At 35.6% G+C, this 27,617-nt stretch overlaps 1 protein-coding gene across 1 annotated transcript; it reads left to right on the plus strand.

Annotated features, from left to right (window-relative positions):
• Positions 1-11,648: 11,648 nt before the first annotated feature.
• Positions 11,649-19,586, plus strand: LOC129283218 (transmembrane protein 19-like). The gene is made up of 6 exons (XM_054919053.2): positions 11,649-12,123; positions 13,250-13,363; positions 14,304-14,441; positions 14,941-15,195; positions 15,862-16,077; positions 16,959-19,586. The coding sequence occupies exons 1-6, from the start codon at positions 11,955-11,957 to the stop codon at positions 17,126-17,128; spliced, it is 1,062 nt and encodes a 353-aa protein (XP_054775028.2). The 5' UTR covers positions 11,649-11,954; the 3' UTR covers positions 17,129-19,586.
• Positions 19,587-27,617: the final 8,031 nt, after the last annotated feature.

A 27,617-nucleotide genomic window follows, 5' to 3' on the forward strand; every position in this document is an offset into this window, starting at 1 on the left:
AAACATTTATATAACTCGCCAATAAAAATGCGAGCGTGCAGCGCGCTAGCTGATACGTCTTGGTCTTGACAATCAGACCTGAAAAGGGATATTTTGAAAACTTTATGGAATACACGAAAATAATAGGTACCTGATAAATCAAAATTTGCGAGCGCGTAGCGCAAGCAGCAAATGTTAACATTCAGACCATAAAACTGACATTTTTACAGAGCACTTTTTAAAAACCAATTTGTAAATCACACAAAATAATGAAAGTTCGATTTCCGAGGTGAAACATGTTGGCTTATTATATTCACTCGCGTTCGTAATCACTCGCGTCGGGTTGGTAATCACACGCGTTTTTGATTTTTGGCGATTTTTTTTTTTTCGGTGCGATTTTTTTTCTAACGGTGTCTTCAATGGGACAAACGTACTGGAAAAATACAATGAAATTGAAATTCGAGTTTCGTTTTATTTTAAGCTGGTAAGTGCCTTAAATAAAACATTCTCTACCACTGTTTTAAGATAACAAGCACATTTCGACTACTGTTTTAACATAATCACATTCCACATCTTTAATCTTAGAGCCATAGGCGGCGGAAGCGGGGGGGGGGGCTCCCCCTAAAAAAAGAGAGAGGGGGGAGAAAGGAAGGGAAAGAGGGAGAAAAGAGAGAAAAAAAAAGACAGACAGAAAGAAAGAAGCAAGGAAAAAAGGAGAAAGAAAGGAGAAAAGGAATAAAGAAGAAAAAGGAGGAAAGGCTATTCTCGATTTAGCTTTGCCTTTGGAGGATTTTCCTGAAGTCTGTGGTATTCTTTATAAAGCATAGTGAGGTGCTACAATTTCATAATATCACTATTTATTTGCTTCTCCCTTTCTTTGTGAATTATTCTACACTAACGTAAAAATCAGGGAGGAAAAAAGTGCTGAAGAAGGAAGGAGGAGGAGAAGTAGAAGAAGAAAAAAGAAGATGGAGGACATAAGGGGGTAAAAATGAAACTAAAAAGAGAAAATTGAGGGGAGGATGTAGAAGAAGAGAAAGAGAAGATGAAATAAGGGGAAGACTGAGAAGAGAAAAGGAAGAAGTGAGAAGGGAGATGCATGAACAATAAGGAGAAAGGGAAGAAATTGAGAAGTAGAAGAACAGGGAGAAGAATAAGATGACATAATAATGGGAATAAAAAGAAGACTGAGAAGAAAGAGAAGTAGGAGGGGGAGTAAAGTGCACTCTGGTTATAAAGAAGTAAATAACAAATACCGGTAATATTAGGAATTCTTTATTACCTGTGACTCCCTGAAGCCATGTCTTCTGTTTTCCAATCCATTATTTCTGACTCAATCTGAGTTACCTCGTGCTTGGAGTTGTTTAAGGGGCCTGGATAAATATCGTAGCCGACAACTTCTGTTTTCAGGAAGGCACCGGGACGGTACGGTACCTTGGCTTTGATCGTCGCGCGAATTTTTACCGTGAGAGCGCGCACAGCCACAGGGGCGGGTCTTGACCAAAAGCTTCGGTCTTTGTGTCTATTAATTATTATGTTGGTTGTTCCGCTGAACTCCGTTGGCTCCGCTCACCAAATACAGAGAAATTAAAAAAAAAAAAAAAAAAAACTCCTCGAAACAGACTGCTGCCAGCTGTCTGGGGCGGATCAAGCTTGTTTTCTATTCTTTAATTGCCGGCTTAAAACGAAACTCAAATTTCCCTGCATGTCTGTCCCATTGAAGACACCGTAAAAAAAAAATCGCACCGAAATAAAAAAAAATCGCCAAAAATTCAAAACGCGAGTGATTACGAACCAGAACGCGACGCGAGTGATTATAAACTGCCAACATGTTTTGTATATTGACTTCCAAACTTGATATTCGAACTCCATATTGAACAAGATATGTAAATCACCTAACAGGCAATGCGAGCGCGAAGCGCGAGCGAAAAATTTTATATAGTGGCACGAAAAATTCGTTTATTTTCCAAGTCTTCCCCTCATCTTATTTTATGCACTCGTCGTCCTCTTCTTTTTCTCTTCTCTTTTCCCTCCTTTTTTCCTTCTTTCTTTCCTTTTTTTATTTTTTTGCTCCGCCAAGAGGGGGGGGGGGGGCGGGCCCCTCGGCCCCTGGATCCGCCTATGGGGACAAGGGGCGGGACAATTTGACAAGCAAAAAAAGTTATCATCGCCAAAGTAAGGTCATATCTCGTCCCAAAATACATGTTTTATTTCGATTTAGAATGATGTATTTCTTACCATCATAAAAGACCAAAAATAGTAGGGGGGACATTTGATATTGTGTCCCCCCTACTATTTTAAGTAGGGGGGACACGTCCCCCCTGTCCCCCCTGGGATTTCCGCCCATGCAAACATTACAAAGTTGGGCAAAGGTTGTTTTTTGGTAAATTTTATGGTGTTATAACGCTGTTTTACTATCCAGCATTTAGACACTCCACACAAAATTTTGATAACGTATGTTCATGGTTGAGTGAGCACATTTTGTGTGACGTATCATCATAGGGGTTTATGGTAGTATCCTCTGTAACTTGTTAAAACATTTGAAAATGTTAGTGGCTCCCCTCCCTAAATTTCTCGGCATCTCCCCACTTTCATATTCTGGATTCACCACTGATTTGTCCATAAAATTAACTGATCCTGAGAAATTGTTAGGAAAAGAATACACTTATGCAGTAAAAAGAGTATTAATTCCTAAGTTTTCGAGTGTGCTCGCTCAACCATGAAAGTGTAAAAAGTTCGGAAAGTGTGTGGTGATAAAAATGATGGATTATAAAAACAACAAATAAGTTACATTTAAAACCGAATTTGCCCCCATTATTCACTTAATAAATGACCCCTCAAAATGAGTCTGTGACATTGAAAATACACATTTTCCCCCTTTGAAGCGTGCTCACTCATCCATAAATAAACAAATCGATTTATTTTTTGCATAGAAATCTGCCCATAGGTTGATAAACACTACTACCAAATGATACTGCTAAAGACAGCTTTGAAAAAAGTTACACCATATTGAATAAGGGGTTACTTATTCTCAAACATAATGCACCCATAGTGTACACAATTAATGTCTATGAGAGAGGAATTCAAAATTTTAACAAAAGTGAAATAAGGGTTTGTTTCATGGACGGTTTTTTGTTACTTCTGTCAATAGTTTTCTAATGAAACTTCGCTCATGGCTTCAGAGTGGTACTATCCAAAAGGCGCGCACACCAAAATAACCATTCGATACGGCATAGAATGGGGCCAATGCCTTGAACTTTCTTCTCATTTGCATAATTTTTTAGGTGTGCTCACTGAAGCATAAACCATCGGGATTTTCATAAAAATCTAATCAAATTAACTATGCAAGAAGGTTTGTGACTACGGAGCCTTTAAAGTGCCATCGACTTGACGACTTGGCGAGATACTTTATCTTGCCATGTCGACATAATAACCTTATTATGTCGACATGGCGAGATACGTTATCTCGCCAAGTCGACTTATAAAAAGTTATATGTCGACATGGCGAGATACGTTATCTCGCCAAGTTGACTTATAAAAGGTAATATATCAACATGGCGAGATATTTTATCTTGCCAAGTCGACTTATAAAAAGTTATATGTCAACTTGGCGAGATATTTGGACTCTCGCCGGGCCTTGGAAACTTCGTATCTTGCCATGTCGAAAGGGGACATTTTGATGATTGTTTTTAAAAATTAAAGAGGATTTTTATTGATCCCTTATCAAATCAGCGCGTGATGAAAGCTTTCGCAATTAAACCAAAAAAATATATGTATTTCAGAACTATAAAGAAGTAATGAATAGTAACTTAACAAAATGCAAATTAACCCGCAGCTATATATATAGAGATGAATAGTCGTGATATATGTATCTGCCTTTGAAAATGTAATATTTTTAAGTACTGTTTGCTGGAATTCTTGAAGAGAATCACTAATCACAAGTTGGCACGATTCATCCCTGGGTAAAGAATGCAAGATTCATTTTCTAAATGCGTTGGAAACTGCATTACCCTGTCATGTAGGACGGGAGTATTAATCACCTACAGTGTAGTCCCAGTTTTCTCAATTTCTGCGCCTTTATTCCTACGGAACGATTTTATTTTTTATTTTTTACTGGGGGTGCTGATTTGACAAGCAAAAAAGAAGGGGGGTTCACCCAAAATGAAGGTTATTCTGGTCCCGAGAAATTTGACCAAAAAAGGGGGTTCACTATATACCGTAAGGTTCGTTTGCATGGTCTAAAGAAATTTGACAAGCAAAAATAAATAAATAAATAAAAACAAAACAAAAACAGAAAGTTTTTTTTGATTATTTTTCTATTCATAATATTCATATTCCACACATTTTCAAAGTACATTTCATAATAAATCATTTACAGTAGAAATATACATCATCTGCATAACATATGCAGTTTTGAAACGTATACCAATAAAATGAAAAAAAGTGAAGGGCCCTATACTGAAAAGCAAAGCTTGTAAGATGTAGACCTCCTATCGGAATTATATTCAAGGGTAAGATCATGAATAGAGCAAATAAGGCGGCAAAATTCTATAAATTAATATAGATATAAACACTGTAACACGAATGTATATACACTGTTCAGAGAATTAAAGATTTTGCGTCCTGTAAATAGTATAGTTTTGCTCGAAAATACTGTTCTAGTTTTAGGTATAAGTGATAGTCATTTGACTGTCTAGTATTATATGAATGCAAGGTATTATTCTCATAAATTTATGCTGTAGAACATTAGGTACACTATTTCTATCTAGCTGATAAATGAATTGGAATAGTTGTAAGTGGTACAAGTCACTGACTTTAAAGGGGAATCCAACCCAAATAAAAACTTGTTTTTATAAGAAAAAGAAAAATCAGACAAGTTGATAGGTGAAAGTTTGAACAATATTGGACAAACAACAAGAAAGTTATGAATTTTTAAAAGTTGTCAATATTGGTAATCACTATACCCATGGAGACTTCAAATTGGCCGCATATGGGATGTCATAGTGATGTAAGGCAAGGACTACTCTTCCATGTACTCCAATACATATTATGGCTAAAATGTCATTTTCCCCAAAAGTTTTATTTCAAATTATATTTTTCTTTCATGAGGACATAAAACAATATACTACCTGGATTATAATTAGATAACTGCCCCAGGGGAATGGGTACATAGGAGAAAACCACAAATCCCTGATAATAAAGTACATGGCTTATGGGAAAGTTGTCCTTGCCCCTTGTCATAATTTACTTACCCAGTTGCCAATTTGAAATCTACATACTATTAGTGATCTCAATTTTAAAGCAGCTATAATTTTCTTATTGCTTGTCCGATTTCTTTCAAACTTTCGCCATTCTGTTAAATTTATTTTTCTCCTTTCCAACACAACATTTATGGCCAAGGCTGGATTCCCCTTTAAGGATACGTTTCTGACTAAACAATTCATCCGTATGAGCTCTAAAGGGCATATTACATAATTATGTTATCCTCAGTACTTTTTTCTGAAGTAGAAATACTTTGTTGAGTCTCGTTTGAGAGGAATTTCCCCCACTCGGCTAGAATCCCATAATTAGGATACGGTAGAATCAATGCGCAATATAGCATGGATAGCGCCTGTGCTGGAAGAATATTTTTGTTGATGACTCCAATATTTCTTGCAACAGTTTTGCAAATATTGTTGATATGAGCATTCCACGTAAGTTTGTTATCAATAATAAGACCTAAAAAAAATTGTTGCTTGCACTTCTTTAATTTCAGTATTATCTAAAACCATTTGATGTGGCAAATGTTTTAATGAATGACTAAAAAGCATATGACTTGATTTTTTTCTCAGATTCAATGACAGTTTGTTGGCTTTAATCCAATCTCGTTACTTTTTTAAATTCTGCATTCTAGCGCTCACAAGTGAGTGTGGATCATGATGCGTGTAAAAAATATTGGAATCATCAGCAAAGAGAATAAATATGGGAGAACATGAGATGAATTTTTCATATCATTAACATAAAGTACAAATAGCAGAGGGCCAAGAATACTACCTTGTGGAATTCCACAGGCAATTAAGTGGCCTTGTTGGAGATTCTGATTGATTTACTGTAACAAACTGAATTCTATGAGTAAGATAACTCCTGAACCACTGTAAAGCTGTCCCTCTGATACCGTAATTTGATAGCTTATATAAAAGTATTTCATTATCTATTGTATCAAATGCTTTCGAGAAGTCGAGGAACAAACCTATACAGTATGATCATAATTGTCAAAAGAAGTAGATATTTTATTTATTAATGTAAAAATAGCATGAGTTGTATTGTGTTTTTCTCTAAATCCGAATTGATTATCAAATATAATACTATATTTATTTAGGAAAGCAACCAACGGTCCTTTTATATATTATCCTTTCAAGATTTTTTTTTTTGAGAAAGAACTTAACAAAGATATTGGGCTTTAATTACTAGAATTTAATTTGTATCCCTTTTTGAAAATGAGTATAACTTGAGCTATTTTAATCTTCTTTGGGACTTGGCCAAGCTGCAATGGCATATTAAATACAATGAAGCAGAGGATCAGCAAGAGAATGTATAATGTTTTTCACAACTCTATTTGTAATGCCATCATAACCAGGAGTTTTTTCTGCCTTCAATATAGATAAAATCTCAAATAATTCTTGTCTATGAACCGGAGTAAGAAACACTAAATTCTCATTTTGTTCATAAAAAAGTCCTTAAATGAATTTTCTACAGGCATAATATTTCCAGCTAATTTTGGGCCAATTTGAGAGAAATTTGTATTAAATTCACTGGCTATAGTATAAGTATCTTCAACCATACTTCCATCTACACATAATTTATTAAAGGACAAGTCCACCCCAACAAAAATTGATTTGAATAAAAAGAGAAAAATCCAACAAGCACAACATTGAGAATTTCATCAAAATCGGATGTGAAATAAGAAAGTTATAACATTTTAGAGTTTTAGAGCCCCATTAATAGTTTTCCCATGTATTTTAAAGATCATTTTTATGTAATTGTAATTTGTCTGCCTAAAATCTCCTTTTTTGCTATACGGAGAGTAGTTATTGTATTTTTATAAGACGTATTTCTTTACCGTGAAAAATCATTATAAGAATTAAACATACAGATTTTTTTTTCGATTGATAGACCTTATATCAATTTTGAAACCCATGGGAGTTTTGGAACACGTTTTTAATCGTAATTTTGATATTTCCTTAAAGGAACACAGGAATCTAAGCAGTCATTGAAATAATTCAAAAATATTTCAAATGAATCATGGACATTCTCTTTAGAGTTATAAACATCAGACTAATCAGTAGAGCTTAAACTTTCCTGGAGGCGTTCAAAAAGTTTTATCACTAAAGCCGAGAAAATATTCTATATTTCTTATCCATTTTTACGTGTGACTGCATTGTTTGGATATGGGTAAAAATAAGAAAAGTATCAGATAAGTCTGTCGTAACAATACCAGCTTTCGGAAGAGGCTGAGAGTATATGCAATGGCATATTAAATACAATGAAGCAGAGGATCAGCAAGAGAATGTATAATGTTTTTCACAACTCTATTTGTAATGCCATCATAACCAGGATTTTTTTCTGCCTTCAAATTAGATAAAATCTCAAGTAATTCTTGTCTATGAACCGGAGTAAAAAACACTAAATTCTCATTTTGTTCATAAAAAAGTCCTTAAATGAATTTTTTACAGGCATAATATTTCCAGCTAACTTTGGGCCAATTTGAGAGAAATTTGTATTAAATTCACTGGCTATATAGTATGAGTATCTTCAACCATACTTCCATCTACACATAATTTATTAAAAGACAAGTCCACCCCAACAAAAGTTGATTTGAATAAAAAGAGAAAAATCCAACAAGCACAACACTGAGAATTTCATCAAAATCGGATGTGAAATAAGAAAGTTATAACATTTGAGAGTTTCGCTTAATTTCACAAAACAGTTATATGCACATCCTGGTCGGTATGGAAATTAGGAGACTGATGATGTCATCCACTCACTATTTTTTTGGTATTTTGTTATGTGAAATATGAAATATTCTAATTTTCTCCTCAATGCCAAGTGAAATAACGATTAATTTTCCCCTGTACATGTGGAATTAGCATTTTTTAATACTATATAGTTCAGTCAAGTTGGTCCTTATTGTCAAATCTGTAGAAAATGAAATATTGTATAATTCAAACAATAAAAAACAAAAGAAATAGTGAGTGAGAGACATCATCGTCTGTCTCATTTGCATGTCACTAAGTTGTGCAATAGCACTGTTTTGTGAAAAATAAGCGAAACTTTAAAATGTCAAAACTTTCTTATTTTACATCCGATTTTAATGAAATTTTCAGCGTTCTGCTATTTTGATTTTTCTCTATTTATTCAAATCAACATTTTTCTGGGGTGGACTTGACCTTTAACAGCACTAGATTTGTTAATTTTGTTTAGAGCCCCATTAATAGTTTTCCCATGTATTTTAAAGATCATTTTTATGTAATTGTAATTTGTCTGCCTAAAATCTCCTTTTTTGCTATACGGAGAGTAGTTGTTAGGGTATTTTTATAAGACGTATTTCTTTTCCGTGAAAAATCATTATAAGAATTAAACATACAGATTATTTTTTTCGATTGATAGACCTTATATCAATTTTGAAACCCATGGGAGTTTTGGAACACGTTTTTAATCGTAATTTTGATATTTTCTTAAAGGAACACTGGAATCTAAGCAGTCATTGAAATAATTCAAAAATATTTCAAATGAATCATGGACATTCTCTTTTGAATTATAAACATCAGACTAATCAGTAAAGCTTAAACTTTCCTGGAGGCGTTCAATACTTTTATCACTAAAGCTGAGAAAATATTCTATATTTCTTTTCCATTTTACGTGTGACTGCATTGTTTGGATATGGGTAAAAATGAGAAAAGTATCAGATAAGTCTGTCGTAACAATACCAGCTTTCGGAAGAGGCTGAGAGTATATAATATGTTATCTGTAAGCGTAGCAGAATGATCAGGAATACGGATTGGTCTTGAAATAACAGACAAAAAAGTAGAGGATAACATTAATTCAACATGTTCAAGGAAGTCATTTGTTAAAGAGTGATTACTAGTCAAGAGATTAATATTGAAATCACTGGTGATGAAACAATTCTTATTCGTCAATTCTCCGTTTTCCAAAAGTTCATTAGTAGCAAGTAAAAAATCCTCTATACAAGAAGTTTTCGGAGGTCTGTAAATGACACCTGTTAGAAATTTTTTATCTTTTTTGAATTTTTACTCCTACAAATAAGGATTCGATGATATCATTCATATTTTCAATTTCATGTTTAATTGCATAATCAAATGAAGACGGAATATGTAATGCTAGCCCTTTACAAAATATAGGACAGGGCCTACCCGAATTACAGGGGGTGTTACATGGAGGATAATAATATACGCAGCACCCCCAAGGAAAATATTAGGGGTGCATAGCAATCTCGGCTCCCTCGCTTCCCAGGGCTGGCTATGGCCTTTTAGTCATTTTTTCGTTTCCCTTTTTTACGCCCCCTGGAAGTTGCGCCCGGGGCACGTGCCCCCTTGTCCCTCCTATAGGCCTATACGCCTCTGCATGTATAGGCCTACCTGCCCCGAGCAAGCCCTAGCAAAAAAAAGTTAACATAAAGGGCAGTTTCAATTTTCTATTTTTATTTTCAAAGCAAAAAGGGGAAAAAAGGAAATCGCTGGAGCGTAATTTCATGAAAAGACCTTTACATTGACAAGTCAACCCGCCTATCCGAGAGTTACCCTATCACTTCTCTCAGCCAATCAAAATCAAGCAAAGTTGACAGATCTGATAGCTTCGGACAAAAATGTTGATGAATTGCTTCCAAAAGAGACATTCAATTTTCTGTTTTGTCACAAAGCGAAAACAAAAATATACAACAAGCAAATCAGAAGACGTTTTAAATTTTCTGTTTTGTCAAAGCAAAAAATAAAAGTCAATCGCAAATTAATATTTAATTTGCTTAATCTTAACAACAAAAATAAAAAAATAAAAATTCTAAAAAGTTATAAGATTTCAAGCGGAATCCAACCCAAATAAAACATTGTTTTTAGAGGGAAAATAAAAATCAAACAAGTTGATAGGTGAAAGTTTGAAGAATATCGGACAAACAATAAGAAAGTTATGAATCTTCAAAAGTTGTAAAAATTGGTAATCGCTATGCCCATGGAGACTTCAAATTATCCACATTTGTGGGGGGGGGGGGGACGGGCACTTCCATTGACGAGTGGATACCATGCGCGACCATTGGGTCTCGAAAAGCACACTTAACAAGTATTTTGCATATTCTCAAACTGCAACCCTCATTAAGTATTGACGTGTGAAACCCCACCCTTAACAAGTATTGGAAATAAAACGATACCCTTAATATTGGCAAGTATTCTCTGAATTGAACCCCTATATCATTGGGTTTAGTACGGCCCCACCTCCCACACCTCGCGCACATCGGACTCAAAACACGTAGTGTTGACTTTTTGGGCTAAAAGTACTTCCTTTATAAAACATTTTAGTCTTTTTTATACCCTCGTAAATTTGACCCGATAAAAACGTAGGCCTGGCTTTCCTAGCGAAATAGATACTCTTTCATTATTTCAGCGTTTTGACACCCTTATTACGTTACGTACGTAACGTGCCCTATCTTGAAAAAAGACATCCCTTTTACGTGTTTTTTTTTTGTCGTGCATGGTCACTCCTCAGTGTAAGTGCCCCCCCCCCCGAGGGGGGGGGGGTATTGTCGCAGTGATGTAAGGCAAAGACTACTCATACACTCCAATATGTCATATTAAAAAATAAGTTTTACTTGAAATTATAGCCCTTATAATCCAATATACTATACCTGGGTTATATTTAGATTATTGCCCCAGGGGAATGGGTACTTAGGAGAAAACCACACATCCTTGATAACATGGCCTATGAAAAAGTTGTCCATATTGCCCCTATATATTGTCATAATTACTTATCCTGTTGCCTCTGAAATCTACATAGTCTTAGGGATCTCAATTTTAAAGCAGCCACAACTTTTTTATATTGCTTGTCCGATTTCTGTCAAACTTTCACCATTCTGTTTTATTTATATTTCTCCTTTCAAACACAACATTTTAGGACAAAGGCTGGATTCCCCTTTAATATGCAGAGAAGAAAAAAAATAAAACGCCACAACTCGTCGCTTTATAGTTTTAACCCGGAGTTTTAAATGTTTGATTTATATATATCATGATAGAAACAAACCAATGACCGTTTTTTCTGTTTAAAATTTCAAAATAAGAATTGGTTTTGGCTCAACATTTCCATTTTCAAATCAGAAGGTATGACCTTTATTCTTGTATTTCTAGGGGAAAGGGGGTATTCCGGGGGGGGGGGGGGGTCTTATTATGTAGGCGGATCCCGGGGGCGCCCTGCACCCTATTTACAGGCGAAAAAAGGGAAGAGAAAAACAATTAAACAAAGAAGAAGAACAAAAAACAAAAAAAAAAAAGAAGCGGAGAAAAGTAAATGAAATAAAAGAAGGGAATAATTGGAATATTCTAAAACTTCAAGGTTATTTTATAAAAATTATAACTATATCTTGCTTGCTGGCCGAATTTGGCCGGAATGGTTGACCTTGGCTGGAAGACACAACTTATTACAGTACCCACCGACCACCGTGGCGATCAAGCGACCTAACGTTAGACAGCTGAATTATGTCTCTTCGGATGAGTTTTCAAACATTTTAAAACTTTCTTTTTTATTTCTCCTCCTCAATGGTGGAACAAGACATACTGTAGTACAGTCCAGTTGAACAGCCGACGAATAGAGACTGGATTCAGCCCTCGGACTGTAAAAAAGTCTGCAACCCTGCCAAATTACTGTATAGCGTATATCGGACAGCTACCTTTGCTCATCTCAAGGCCAACAGCGCCATCTTGCTTTTAATTGACCTCATGTCTTTTCCGAGGGAAGGACTAATGCGAAATCATAGTGAGTTTGACAGTAAGGGAGCTCGTTTTTTCAGAATGGTGATCGTTGCAGCTACTGCCCTGATAGTCGTACCATTTGCGTTGACGCTTTGGTGGATATCATTGATATCTTTTACATATTACGGTTATGAAGGTAAGGATAGAAATGCTCAGTCCCATATACAGCATTTTGTGAATGTTAACTGTACTTTTCTCACTCATTCACATCCTGTGTCATTTGTGTGGTGAAACAAAGTTGGCATGATATTTGGCTTGTTTTCATAGACGCACGCCAGTCGCTTTATGAAAATTGCTGCCGTGATGCGTTTAGTATTTGTGGTCTATTATTTCGATCAAAATTGCATAGATCTACATTTTACTCATTTTTAGTTCAAGAGCTGCGATATCAAATTAAACACTTGTGTTTCCCGATATTTCCTTTTTTTTTTCTTTTAAGTTTTGTATTTCCTTCCCTCGTTTCTTTCTTTCCTTCTTTTTTGTCTTTCTTTCCATTTATTTGTCCTTTTTAATCTTTAAAAAATTCTTTATTTTTTGTTTCCTTCCCTCTTTCTTTCTCTATCTCCCTCCTTTATTATTTTTTTCTTTCCATCATTTTTTTTTCATTATGTACGGTATGTTGTATTTAAATATTTATGTTAGACTATAGGCCCTATATATAATTATATCATGATTGAAAGATATTGTAAAATAAATGTATAGGCCTAATTATGAAAAAATAAATACTTCACTTTCCTTCTTTTTTTGTCTTTCTTTCCATTTATTTGTCCTCCTTTTCAATTGTCTTAAAAATTCTTTACTCTTTGTTTCCTTCTTTCTTTTTCTCTCTCCCTCCTTTCTTATTTTTCTTCCTTCTTTCCTTCATTTTCTTTTCTCTTTGTTAGTAGCTAAGCTACGAGAAGCATATAGCAGGCGGCAGACTCTATATGTGTCTCGTAGCTTAGCTACTAACGGAGAACAAGATGGCCACGTATATGTAAACATCGGAAAGTTTTTTTCCTGTCTTCTCACAATATCTTTCTTGTTTTTTTTTTAATGAAAGTTTGTTTAAAAATGAAATCAATAAATCTGTGACTTCTTTGTACTTCCCTGTTCGTGAATTCATTTATCGGGATACCGGATTCTGGCCGGCGCGACACCGGCAGATTCCGGAACAAAAAAATTCTGACATGACTCGGGCCTATTAGTAAGCTTTTTTAATGAAATAATTTTTTTTAAACATTTTGTTTTAATATATCTTCATTTTCTTCATCCCATTATAGGCCCTGTTTATCCTATCAGCCCATTACGATGGCTTATCGCTGTCTGTGTCCCACTCTACATGTCTATTGATGCATTAAACCGAAAGAAATTGGACCGAGCCGGAGCAGTATTAGGTAACAATCTTTTAGTATTATCATCCAGCCACTTCTCGAGGGGGGGGGGCATTTCATGTAGTACATGTAAATAGTGAATGATTTTGATCTATTATTAGCTACTGAAACCCTTGCATTTTATTGGCTGAGTGCAAATTAACCAGTGAAAATTACCAGACACTTCATGAAACACTCCCCCAGACAATACACATACAATCTTGTTGATGTGAAATGTGACCTTTTTAGCAACTTTGTGGGAAGGTTGCTCTTTCTTCAACTTCCCATAATGGTCAAACGGTTTTCGTTACGATGAAATATTCAGCAATGGTTTGAACGGTGAGTAAACATTTTTGACTTGGCCCTAGTATCAAAAAATATATTCAATAATTAAAGATATGCTACAGTACTTTTATAATACTATATTTTATCCATTAAGACTTGATCATGTACGGTTGCACTGCTCATGTTTTTGTAGTATGTGTAATAGGTAAAATACATACAGGTGTCTAAATGGCAGTTTCACGTTCTGACTCAGTCGTCGTAGTAAGAAATATAAACACGAATCATTCAATATTGGTATTGACATTGCATGTGTCTCCCGATTGTTTTCTAGTATGTAATACATGTAGGTGCTGTTTATTTTGTTGAAACAATACACGTTTTGAATGGGCCTTCTGCGTAAAGAACATGAACACCAATGATTTGTTATTCTGTGAAGTACGTAAACTTACTATATCTATAAATGCATTTCTTTATTTAATACAAAATTACAAGCACATCTCATGTGATTTTCACCTAAATTTGTAAGTTAGGTGAAATAGGGGTTCAAATGTGTTTCATTTAGTTATAATAAGAAATATGACCAGAGATAATTTGATATATTTGCTGCCTTGTACAATTCCTATTTTCTACAGTATTCACATCTACATGTAATTTCATACACCTCTCTCATTTTATCCAGCGTTTGTAATAGGTGTCGTCATGACGCTGAGTAGCTACTCTCATTTCTTGAGCATGGCTGCATTCTTCTATTCCGGGTCTAAGCTCACCCGATTCCGGGCCAGAAGGAAGCAAGAGCTGGAAGAGGATTATAAAGAAGGTGAGATCATTGTGTCGGTGCAAGAATGCCCTTAACACCACACTTTCGCACATCGGACAATGCATGCGCTCAAAAACGCTGTTAGCTGCACGCATATGAAGTGCATTGTGTAAGGGCGTTTTTGCACCGATGCGGTGCGTGAAAATGTTTTGCTTAGGGCGTTCTCGCACCAACATGACAAGATGTGGCTGGCAGAAGGTCATTTCTGTAATGATAAAAGCAGGCAACATGCTGGAATAAGTTTCAGACCGAGTTTACTTGCTTTTGAAATGTCTTTATTCAGGAATTGAGGGCTATGCATCTAACTAACTAACGCACTCACTCACTGAATGACTAAATGAATAATTGACTGAATAACTAACTGAAGTAAATATATTAATGAATAAATAGATGAATGAATGAATTAATTAATTAATTAATGAACATTTATATAAATAATTAATTTAAAAGAATAATGAGTAAATGAATAAACAAATAAACTGACTGATATCATCTTTAGGTGGACAGAGAACATGGATTCAGGTCTTCGCAAACGGGGGACTTCCTGCACTGTATGCTGCCCACTTCATCCTTGACACCGGCTTCCAAGATCGCCCGCTGGACTTCTCACACTATTACAACTCCACGTTCATCGCTCTAGGGGTGATGAGCGGGATAGCCTGCTGCAGCGGAGATACCTGGGCTTCCGAGGTTGGGAGCGTCGTCGGGATGGAGAAACCTTTCTTGATCACAACTTGGGAAAGGGTGCCAAGAGGTTAGTACTGGGATTGGTTTGATGACATTTACTTGTGAGAATTGCTCAGACAGAAATTCCACCCATTAACCCTAGTCTGCAGGCACAGACCCTGATTGAAACTTTGATGAGAACGTGGGTCTTCACACAAGACTAGCACATATAAAACTTGCAGTTTCCATATCGGAAGGGCCTTCAGTACACAAGTCTTTAGGGAGTTTTCGCAACCGCGATACAGAATGCTTTCAGGAACATAGTGAATGTAAATTGTCAAATGCCCTTTATGACAATAAAGTCTTTGTCAAGGGTTGCTGAATAGAAACAGCAGTTTCATCCTGGTGGGTCCGTTTCATAAAGCTGTTTGTAAGATAAGAGCGACTTTAAGAACGACTGGTGAACCTTTCTTACATGCTAAATAAAAGGAGAGATAATGATCTAAATTGTTTTGATAACAGTCACAGGTGAAAGTTGTCATAATTTACATTGAAATATCTTGTTCTTACCAAAACTGAAGAATATCACTAGACAAAGTAGATGGATACTTCTGATTATGGGGTCAAAAGGTCACAGATCACTTGTTTCATGCATGTATAACATTGAAGGGAGTTTGTATTGTGTAGGCTGCAGAGGTCAAAATATAGGCCCTATGTGAAAATATAATGTATTGTTTTTTTATCTCATCACCAGGAACCAATGGCGGTGTCTCTCTCGTCGGTACCCTGATGAGCTTTGCCGGAGGTCTCGTCGTGGGCCTTGGATACCTCGTGGGAATCTTCTTAACGTTCAGTCAGGAGATGCTACGTGACTCTCCTCCCCAGTGGCCGGTCGTGCTCTTCGGGGGCGTGGCCGGCCTGGTGGGCTCCCTCTTCGACTCTCTGCTCGGGGCGTGGTTCCAGTATTCAGGTATTCAATAATCGGGAGTTTTCGCTACAGCTATGCAGACGCTTTCTGGAACGTAGAGAATCTATCGTCAAATGCCCTTCGTGACAATAAAGCTTTCATCGAGGGTCGGTGAATCGAAACGGCGGTTTTGTCTTTGACTTTGGATAAATGCAGATGAGCGATTTCGTCGGCTCTTAAACGTCAGACGAAACTGCTGTTCCGATTCAACGACACTGGACAAAGACCTTATTGTGATTTGACTTGTAGGATTCATCACGCATCGCTGAGCGAAAATTTGCTATTTACAATTTATGCAACTCATACATTTTTTGTCATTTGATTGGTTGAAAGGTGTTCAATATTGATCCATTTTATGGTGCATGCATATATTCTTTTTTTCCATTGCACGGTGAACTGTGCATTTTTTATTTTCCCATTGCATGCTAGCGCTCTCTCCCTCGGTGTGTACCAGTGAGCAAGCGTATGTAGTGACGCTGGCAGCAGCCGTGTGTTACTGCATCAACTCCGCACGTCAACCCACTGCTGAAAAGGTTTATGATTTCGGCAATCATACCACAGGCACCCTCGAATCACAAGTGCCAGAAGCATGGCGTTGGTCAATTTGGATAGACTGTTAATACCAGGGTAAACACATGAAGTTGGGTGGTGAATAAGGTTTTCATGGCACTGTGACGTTGATTATAAAGTGCAAATCGAAAAGTCTTATTATTTTGTATATGTAACCCCACCCCCACCCCAGGTGAAAGGGCAACATTCACCTTATCACATCTCTTTTGAATTGAACTTGTATTTGAACAATATTAAAATGTACTCTTTCCCTCTCTCCCCCTCTCTCCCTCATCCCCCCTCTCTCTCTCTCTCTCTCTCTCACCACTCTACAGGCTACTGTACGAGACAGTGTAAGGTGGTCCACCAGGCCTCGCCCACCACCAAACACATATCGGGCGTCGCCCTCTTTGACAACGAGGGCATCAACCTCCTATCGTGTCTCCTCACCGTCCTCGTCATGCCTCACATCTGCTTCTCCTATTGGCCTCGGATCAGCTATTAAAGTGAGCCTTCGGGTAGGAAAACGGTAGTCTGCAAGCACAGACTCTTATTTGGTACTTTAACCAATAACAGGTCTAGAGTCAAGACTAGACGCCAAAGGCTCTGTCTGTGTCAGGTAAGAGCCAGCCACAGTACATAGTGAATCCTAGTCTCACTACTTCAGACTATGCAATTTGCAAAAACCAAGGGTCTGTGCCTGCAGACTAGGAAAACAGTGCCCTCATACATAAACCTAGGCGATTGATCATTAGCTGTATTTTTATGATCAATCATACACAATTATCAATGCAATCGATTGTAGAAAATCATTCCCAAAGTCGGTCGCTGAGGTTCGTGTTGCAGGGCCCAGATCGTTGTACCTCTGGAAAGGAGAAATTTCTTCATCTTGAATCAGCAGTATTTTGCCAGTTTGGTAGTTTGCCACTTGGTAAATTTTGTATATTTAGTAAATTTTTGTAAATTCCCGTGTTTTCCTTATGTTCCATGTGGTCTCATTCCGCTCGGTCCAATCAGAGTTGGGCTACGACCAGTACCGGCGGCACAATGCACTATACAGTATAAAGCCCAGTCACACTTTGCTGAATGTGAAGTCAATGGCCCGTATTCTGAAGTCAGTTTTAACTTAGACCATGGTCTAACTCTGTGCTAAAATTATGGGGAGCCAAATATTCAAAATTTCTGTTTGTATTGTATATTTCTTATGTTTACTATTTTGTTTCCTTTTGCTTTCATAATCAAGAAAAATACTTCAGTTATCATTCCTAGACAATTATGAACGATTTGAGTGTCATATGAGTTAATAGTAAATTGGATGTGTACTATTAAGGATTTGTGCCCCAATTGGCTCTCCATAATTAAACCACAACTTTAAACCAGGTTTTAATTTAAACCTGAGTTCAGAATACGGGCCAATATTTTTATCCTATAACATAACACCTTGTTGTGACATCAGGCATCGCTACAACATTACTGGTTGTAACATGAACCCAGTTAGCGCATTGTAAATAGTGCTAACAACGTTTTTGTGCGGCTGGTTCTATTCGTCTACTAACCATGATTTGGTATAGTTGCCATTTAGTCGTGATTCATTTTGTCTAATTTCCAGTTAGGCTATAGTATACCCATCATTTGGTCTCACCCAGTTGGTCTCACACTGCCTGGTCTATGCGATTAGATGAAATGTTTATAAACCAAATTATTTGCCAAGGTGCAAAATAATGGGTAATTAAAGTAGAATTTAGACCATCCGGGCTTTAAACTATAAAGTGACCGTTAGACAATTTGATGGTTTAAACAAACCGTAATTAGTCCTAATTGACAGTGGACGACGTGTCTTTAGCCATAATGGTGTTAGATGATCTGCAATTAGACCAATTGATATACTCTATTATATGACAACGAGATAGATCCTTGTCATTTGATCGGTTGTTTGATATCGATCATTCAGTCTATTTTACAATGTCATCAATCGTGCAATTTTTTATCCATTCATCGTGAAATTTTGGATCCATACGATTTTGTCCATTGCACGCGCGCACCGCTGCAGGCACTACAAGTAAGGTGCTTGCAGCGCGCATGTTGTATGTACGCGACAATCAACTGACCGAGCATATTTTGCATCAAAATTAATAAATTTGATATGAAAAATAATATAGTTTTAGATGTCATATAAACCAAATAATGAATGTTCTATTCATTCGTGCAATGGACAGAATACTTCATTTGGTGAAAGATGAAATGAATGGATCCTTTCATCTTTCACCTCATGAAGTATTCTGTCCATTGCACTCATAAACATTCCTTATTTGTATATTGTCAAGTTAATTTGTTACATTGAACGACAGTGGGGAGCATTCCATGAACCTACATGTATCTCACTGTGATTGCAAAGCTTTGTGATACAGGCCCCCGATCAGCAATCAACTGCAATTTTTTTTGCAATTCATAATAAGACATATGATTAATTTGGGGACCGTAAATAGATTTACAATTTACTACAGGGTTCCCACAGTCATGGAAAATCCTGGAAAAATTTGTAAGTAAGGGAAAAGTCATGGAATTGCATTTACCTCTTGGCTATGGCAGCTTTCCAGTTTGTCGTGAATTGCAACTCTCATACTCTGCTACATGTATTATAGTTGGTGTTCATGATTTCCATTTTTCCCAGTTTTGTGACATCTTAAATTCTACATACCTCCCGGGAAGTCATGGAAAACAGCAATTTAGTCATGGAAAAGTCATGGAATTCTGTTTTCATATTTCTGTGGGAACCCTGAGCTATCTTTCAACACTCTATTACTCTATGTGTCATATCATTGTGTATGTTGATATCTCTTCATTGTGCCAATTTCCCATTTAAATTGATTAATATCGTAAGGACTAGTTCATATTTTAATAGGATCTATGTAAGTGTGTGAGTAAAATGCCCTTGTTTAGGGGCTTCCTTTTTTTTAATGGAATATCTAAGCTGGTGAGTGATGATCTCTGTACATGTAGTAAATGTGGGGGGGGGGTGCATTTGTCGGGAGGGGAGAATGGGTTTGTATTTGGGGGGGGGGGGGCGAGCACCGCATTTTGTGGGGAGGGGTGCGAGTGTCGATAGGAAAGGAAGTGTACATCTAAGTTTGGTGCAGGCAGTGTGCATTTGTGGGGGAGGGGCGTGTGTGTGAGTGGGAGAGGGGGGAGAAGTGTACATGGAGGTTTGTGTGTGAAGGGGGGGGGGAGGCAGTGTGTATATTTATGGGGAGGGGTGTGATTGTGAGTGGGGTGTACATTTAGGATTGATGTGTGAGTTGGTGGTGGGGGCGGGGGTAATTTGCATTTGTGGGTGATGGGTGCGTGAGTGTGAAGGGGGGGGGAGAGTTTTTGGGTTGTTTGAGGGGACTATGATTGCGTGGGTATGTGTGGAGAAGATAAGACTGTCTTTTCATGCCAATACTTCCTACCACACGAATGGATAATTAGTATTGTCGGATGCACTTTGTGGTAACTTTGTAATCAACTTCCATGTTTAACATTACCAAATAGAAATCAAAATCTATTATTGAGACATAGTGTACATGTTTTGCAAAGTTACCATCAATAACATGTGTCATGTAACAGGGTACTAGTTTAAAAAAAACTATAAAAATTGTGTCATAGGCTGTCCTGCATGGCTGTTTTTTTTTTATTTTTTTTTTTTATCATTCATCAAATGAATACTGTAAAATTGACATGTATGAAATTAATACTTATTATTAATTGATTGTATGTAAAGTGTTGTGTGCTCTAAACTTACCTGTCTTTCTTGTTTTTACAACTTTTGTGCTTTTTTACTTTTTTTTTAAAATCATATTTTTGAATTCAATGCTTTTGTTGTATCGCTAATTACTATAATATACAGTGAAGTCACAACTGCTCTAGAAATGTAGACAGTGATTTTCCATTAACTGGTCAGAAAGAAAAATATGTTTTGGTCCTTTACTTACATGTACATGTATTTGTGTGAAAATTCATTGAATAAATTGAAGTCATCTTATTGCTGTGAACATTTCTATCGCAAAACAGAATGTCCATTTTAGATCCAAGTTTGAAACGGAGTGTTGGGTTTTCAGAATGGAAGATACAATTTAAAAAAAATGAATAATCACTGCCCCAAAATGAAGAGTTCTTCATTTGAGTTTAATATCTAGGCATATACATTTGAGGCCGAAAGTTTACATACACTCATTGAATTCAGCGAAATTTGTTTGTTTGCCAAACATCGTAAAATTTACTAAATCTTCAGAAATATAAATACTACCATGACAAATCTGGTATCAAATGAAAGAGGGTATTAAGCCCTTTCACGTAATTATTGTTAGACCCAGTCATGACTTAACCAATGACCTGATATATTTTAAGCTACTTTTGATAGGCATACAATTTTCTTTCTTTGACACCTGCCATTGGATTCAAACAGATAAGCGTCCACACTTGATATGCATAGTACGCTTGTACTTTGATCTAAAAAGTAATATTTCTACCTCTTCTGCATTTGAAAAAAAATTAAACCATGAAGGTATTAGCATTATTGAAACAAATGTACTTGAAAAGGGGCAAGTTATCAATAGTATATGTATTTATGATTATTTGTCTTATCAAAATGGTACTAATTACAACCCCTGAAAAAAATAGAATGAAATAAAGAAATCAATTCAATCTGAATTCTTATTTCAGTGGCAGGAAAATGTATGATTAGTGGATTACATATATATTTATCATAATAGAGTTTACTACACGTCATATTGTTTTTATGACTTTTCTATTTCCTGTATTCTTTCATATCTCATATTTTGTTGTTATTGGTTGCCATTTTGTGTTCAAACATATTTAAATGGTATGTTTAGTGTAATGCACAATATATTTTGTATCTCTGTCAAAATTATGAAAATAAGTGAGTCCTACAAAAACAGGACAAATGTAATTTGATTCATTATGCACCATAAATGCTTGAAAAATGTAAATGTCAAATATCCAGTATTTCATATGTCATACTTATGTTGTATTTGGATGTTTTAGGTTTATAACCCATGTATACAGTGTAATGTACAATGCATTTTGCATCTCAGTATGAATTATGAAAAAGTATGAAATACACAATAAAATAAAAATAAAAATTTATATTCATTATAAATTCTTTAAACAGTTCCCTTAAAAAGAGCTCTGTGAAAATGAAAGAATTAGGGATGATGTTGATTTTGAAACTGGAAAATGGAATCAATCTTTACATCCTTTTTTTCGGATGAATATAAAGAAACAGAATGAGACAAAGTCAGACTGTGATGATGTTAAACATTTTACTTGTAGTTAAGGATCGCCATATGTGGACCAGAGTATATGGAAATGTGATTCTATGACATTTGCTCTGGCGACAATTGCTCTGATGGAAAATCTACACGTTAAGCCAAACATAAAACCTAACCTCCAAAATAGACCAGTTCGTAGTTACTTCTGGACAATTTTGGTCAAATGACCTTTCATTTCTTTCATTATGATAGGCAGATTTTAAAGCAAGATATTATGTAAGCTTGCCTTACATAGCAGGATGAAGAAATTGAATCGACCAGGTGACTAGAATAGCACACCAATGAACACTTTATGAAGGTATTTGTTGCATTCCTACTTTGAATGCATATCATAGCATGTTGCATAATGTACTTGGCAAACTGTGAAATACCAGTCGTTAGTGGACGCATTGTTGTTTTTTGTGGATGTAAATGAATACCACTATTCAAAAGAATATATGAATAATCAAGACATCAAAGTTGGTGCTTATCTCATTAGATTTTAAACCACCATGTCACTTCAGTACAAATGACCTTCCTCTGATCATGCGTAGAATCTTTTGATCATGCTCAGAAAGGAACTACGAACTGGCTTATTCTTGCTTGAATGACAACAGTGAAAATTCCGCTTCTTGATTGGCTCTTCCGATGAAAGTTGATATTCCAGCAAAAGTTGCTATCATAATTATTCATAGAAATGGGACCCTATACTTCTGTTATCCACGACTTCTCTCGTTTCCTTTCTCTTTTTTTTTCTTCACTTAACTAATAAATTAGAAAGTCAAGAGAGCGAGATAAACTGCTAAATCATCACATATTCTGACACTTTTTTTTCCTGATTAAATAAACCCTGATCCTAATCTTTACATTCTTCTGAATAAAAAACTCTATTACATTCCTAACTCTAACCCTATGCCCTCAGAGATGTTAAGACCAGAGTAAGTGTCGCAGGAGCAGATGTCACCGGACATGTAGCCATTTTATTTTTGTATTATTATATTTGTGTTATTTTTGTGTAGTCGCAAGAGCATGTCTCAAAGAAGCATGTTCCACTGTACCTTTGTACCCAACACTCACAGAATTTACTATCTTTGGCATGTATTATGAAATCCAGTTTAAAGGTAAATGCTAGTTTTGGTAACGATATCAAAATGAGTTCGTACAGAATCCAATGAAATGACCACCAAAGTGTCTGTTTGCATAAATAAAACGTATGTGCCAAAGGATTCTGGAAGAAATTGTGTAATTGCTGAGAAATCAGCAAATAAGCACAGGATTCGGGAAGAGCGTCGGGCCCGACACCCGAAGCAATAATTATACACTGTCCCACGTGCGCTTATCTATGTTGGGGATCTTCAGCCTGAACATTTTTCAGCGGAGATTTCAAGATTTCACAAAGTTAAGTTTATGTAACTGTACCAGATCTAGATCCTCGATGATATACTGACAATTAAGCCTTGTTTTACAGACTTTCTCATGAAATCAGTGTATACTGCAACTACTGGAATTTCTCTTTAACTGTATTAAAGCCATGGTCTAACTCTGTGCTTGAATTATGGAAAGCCAAAAGCGTAACAATTTCGTTAACATTGCTTGTTTCTTATGTTCACTTCACTCTTTCATCATGCTGTAATGTGGGAGAAAACAAATCAAGTTTTCATTCCCAGAGACTTCCAAATGATTCGAGTGGCAGATGATGTGATAAATTGAACCTGATTCAGCACAGATTTGTGTTACAATTGGCTATCCATAGTTAAACCACAAATAAAAAACAGAGTTTGAATTAAAAGCGGAATTCAGAATACAGGCGTTTGTGTATCAAACAGATATTGTTTTATATTACCAACATCGCCACTTTATACTTTATTTTCATTTAGACATCTATATATTTTTGTTATATTACATTCTATAATGATTACTTATGTTGGATATCTGACAAATGCTTAATTCTAGACATGCCGATTTACCTTGGAATTTGATATAATTGTTTGTTCTACATTTTTGTCAGGAATAGTGTGTTGCAATTACATCATGAGCATGGGGAGAATAATTTCCCCAAAATATAATTCCCTGTACGTCATGGGCTTAGACATGACAGTATCTAGGCAATGAAAATACAAGTCCTTATTACTTTGTGCCCTTGCCAAGACACAGGACGTTTTCTTATCTATGTAGTATTAGTTTCATTGGCCAAAAAATGGAAACAAATTATCTTATATCAGAAATTCACCATCTTAAAGTTGTCTTAAGAAAGGACTTTAAAAAAACTTCATACATCCAGTCACTGGAATGAGGGATTTGCCTAGTTTCAGTGTGGGTTGAATGGTTAATTATTTAATTTGATACATTGTGTATAATTTGCCCTGGCTGTTTTGATATTGTTGTTTTTTCCCCTTTGTTTATATACTGTATTTTGTATGGATTTATTTTAGTCCTTTTCAGTATCATATCGTTATTGTCTTTATGTTGCTATGGTGCACTCGTTACAAGCTGTGCTTTTAGAGTCATCACCATGATATTGTAACTTTTATAAAATGTTGTAATGTGATTCCTTTGGATATAAATGTTATTGAATTGAATTGAGATGTGGTGCGCGATCAGGGGCTTTTTGCTTTCAATAATTCTTTCCTCATTTACATACATGTACATTAACGTAAGGAGAAAAAATGATAATTATTTGTATTTTCGCTAACTTCCAAGGCATTTAACAACACAAGAAGCGAATATGTCATTTTCTTGCGATAGTACGACATTTCACATTTGGTGAAAGAAAGAGACACTATTCACTCGGTTACGCCACTCGATTCAATATAGCATCTTTCTTTCACCTCATGCAAAATCCTGTATCAAACTAATGTATACTGCCATCTAGTGTCAGGATTTAAACAGAGGAGATAAGTAAATGTCATATTTGAGCACATTTCCGTAAGTGTGTAATGAGGATGTAGGATTTGAGTTCAGAAAGCACCAGATAGCCTTTCTTTTTCAAACAAATTTTGCTTTTACAGCAGAATGGATAATGAATGATGTATACAACCGATTTGCATTATTTGAGCAGGGCGATAGTCATTGCTAATGCCCTGCACAAAGAAGTGATGTAAAACAAATTTTCTGCTCTTATTTTATTCAGGTAATAATAAAAACTGTAACCCCTCAATGATATTGAGACTATGGGTCTTCTATTTCCCTCTACTTTCAGTCTTAGGGGGGAATTGTAGGCCTGTAGTCTCAAGATTCTTCAGGGCAATAGTTTTTGCTTTTGCCTCAATAAACAGGCAATGTTCATATATTATAAATGTTCTTGGTAAATCTTAGATCACTGAGTATATAAGTATATATATTTTTTATTCTGAAGGATGATTACTTGTGTGAGGGAGCTTGAGATTTGAAGTACTCTGAATTTGATCTATGACATTATGTATTTGATATACATTCAATAAAATTGTGAATGAAATTTGCAAATAAGACAGTAATGCTGTGGTTTGTTCTAACTTTGTTCTTAATTGCAGTCTTGTGGCTTATTTTTTGGAATTTCTTTTTTTCTTACAGTATTTTTATTCATTATGCATTCCCTTGCTCCCTTCCCCCCTTTCTTGTCACAGTTTCTTACTCTTTCTCTCCCCTTTCTGCAATTCTTAATTCTATGCTTTCCTCTCTCTCTCTCTTTCTTGCATCTTCTCTCTTGTTTACCAATTATCTTGTTACTAATTCCCCCTTTCATCTCTCTCTCTCTCTTCCTCTCTTCCTCTCTCTCTCCCATCTTTCTCACTTTAAATGCCCACATTAAATTCTTGTTTTTAGTTCTCGTAATTTATGGATAGCTATGTGATCAAGCTGGCATGAGCACATCTTCATTCTTTTATATGTTACTTCGTTCATGAACAGGTAACTTACCTGGCTGCAACAGTGCATACGTAGAATCTGTTTACAAAGTTATATGTACCATTTAAGGAAAAAAAATGCATAATCTGGGGCCCGTTTCATAAAGGGTTACAACTGTTGTAACTCTGCCATTATGGCAACTACCATGGTAACCTTGATTTTGATTGGTTGCTGAGCCCTGTTGCCATGGTAGTTGCCATTATGGCAAAGTTACAACAGTTTTAACTCTTTATGAAACAGGTCCCAGGTCTAAAAATTAACTTAACTGGGGCAAGTATTCACTTATGGAAGGCCAACTAATGCACATTTTATACCGGTATAAGCCATATACTATTCTGCTAACGTAACACGACAGAATCACACCAAAATGACAATTATACATTGAAGACAGTTGGCTAGTTTTAATTCAATATCAATGCTGTAACATGTAAAGATATTTCAAAACAAGAAAATACAAAGATAAAGTGACTATCAAATATGAAACACATTTGTAAGAAATTGCATTTGCTGGCATACAACACAATCTTTGTATAACAATATTTGTATATTTGAATACATTTCAACCAATATAAACCCATTAAGATCTAATTCACTTATAAATATATAATAAGTTTTAATACCTGTAATGATATATATTCAAGATATTTCAGAACCCTTAGGCGTAATTAAGGGACTTTGATTTGTTTTTACCTCTACCTGCGAGAATATGGTGGATATTCCAGGCCGATTATTCAATATTTGTTTGTAATGGTCAATCTTGTCATTTTGATTAATAGCCCTAGAAATGGTCAATGTAAATGTAACCACCACAGTATGTATTTCTGCAAACTTGTCATCCAATATTTCACTCCAGAATTGAGAATATGAAAAATAAGGGGGAAAAGAGATGTTTAGAACATTTGAGTTAGCATATGTTTCCACAAATTATTACCGTACTGTTTTTAATGGAATCTACTTCAATGTTCTAATTTGGATATTTTCAGAGATTATGCCGTATTTGAAGTCAAGAGAGTGCATCTTCCGGATTCTTCCCTCTATTTTTGTTATCTACAATTGAGTCAAATCTGTTTTTATTAGCCACCATATTGTCTCCCTCTCGAAAGGAATATGTTATGGAGCCTGGCTACAGTCGCCACCTTTGTTTCCCTTACGTGGCCTTTACCGACAGATTTGACTGTCATTCTATTCTCTTTCGATTTGGTCAAAAAATGAGTGGAATGGGAAACTATTACCAAGGTAATGTATGTACTTTGCCTGTTTCGACTTAAATGGAAAGTATTATTGTGAGGATTGTTTGTTTATGCAGCATACAATAATAACATCCATCACAGAATATTTATATATTTTGCTCTTCTCTGTATTAAACTAGTTACCCTGTCCAATTGATAACTTGAAACCAGCTTTGACCATTTTGCTGATGTCACTTTTACAGTCATAAAGCCAGGAAAATATATATTGTGGAACATATATGTATGTTTGAAAATATTTATTTTGGAACATATATATGTATGTAAATATATATTGTAGAACATACATGTTAGTAATGTTGAATATACTTGCAAATATATATTGTGTAACATATATATGTTCTAAAGATATATTGTACATACTATTTGTAAATATGTATTGAAGGGACAGATATAAGTTTGAAAATATATACTGTAGAACATATATATGTTTCTAAATATATATTGTGGAACATATATATAAAAGTATATATATTTGTAAACATATATTGACGAACATATATAGGTTTGTGAATATATATTGTGGAACATATATGTTTGTAAATGAAACATACAC

The sequence above is a fragment of the Lytechinus pictus genome, chromosome 19 (assembly GCF_037042905.1).
Source record: "Lytechinus pictus isolate F3 Inbred chromosome 19, Lp3.0, whole genome shotgun sequence".
NCBI classification, from domain to species: Eukaryota; Metazoa; Echinodermata; class Echinoidea; order Temnopleuroida; family Toxopneustidae; genus Lytechinus; species Lytechinus pictus.

Bases quoted from the DNA above. Each gene is read 5' to 3' on its own strand.
- LOC129283218 (XM_054919053.2), top strand. From the start codon at position 11,955: ATGTCTTTTCCGAGGGAAGGACTAATGCGAAATCATAGTGAGTTTGAC. The intron at 14,442-14,940 runs GTGAGATCATTG...TATCATCTTTAG, and splicing joins GGAAGAGGATTATAAAGAAG to GTGGACAGAGAACATGGATT. The intron at 16,078-16,958 runs GTATTCAATAAT...ACCACTCTACAG, and splicing joins GGCGTGGTTCCAGTATTCAG to GCTACTGTACGAGACAGTGT.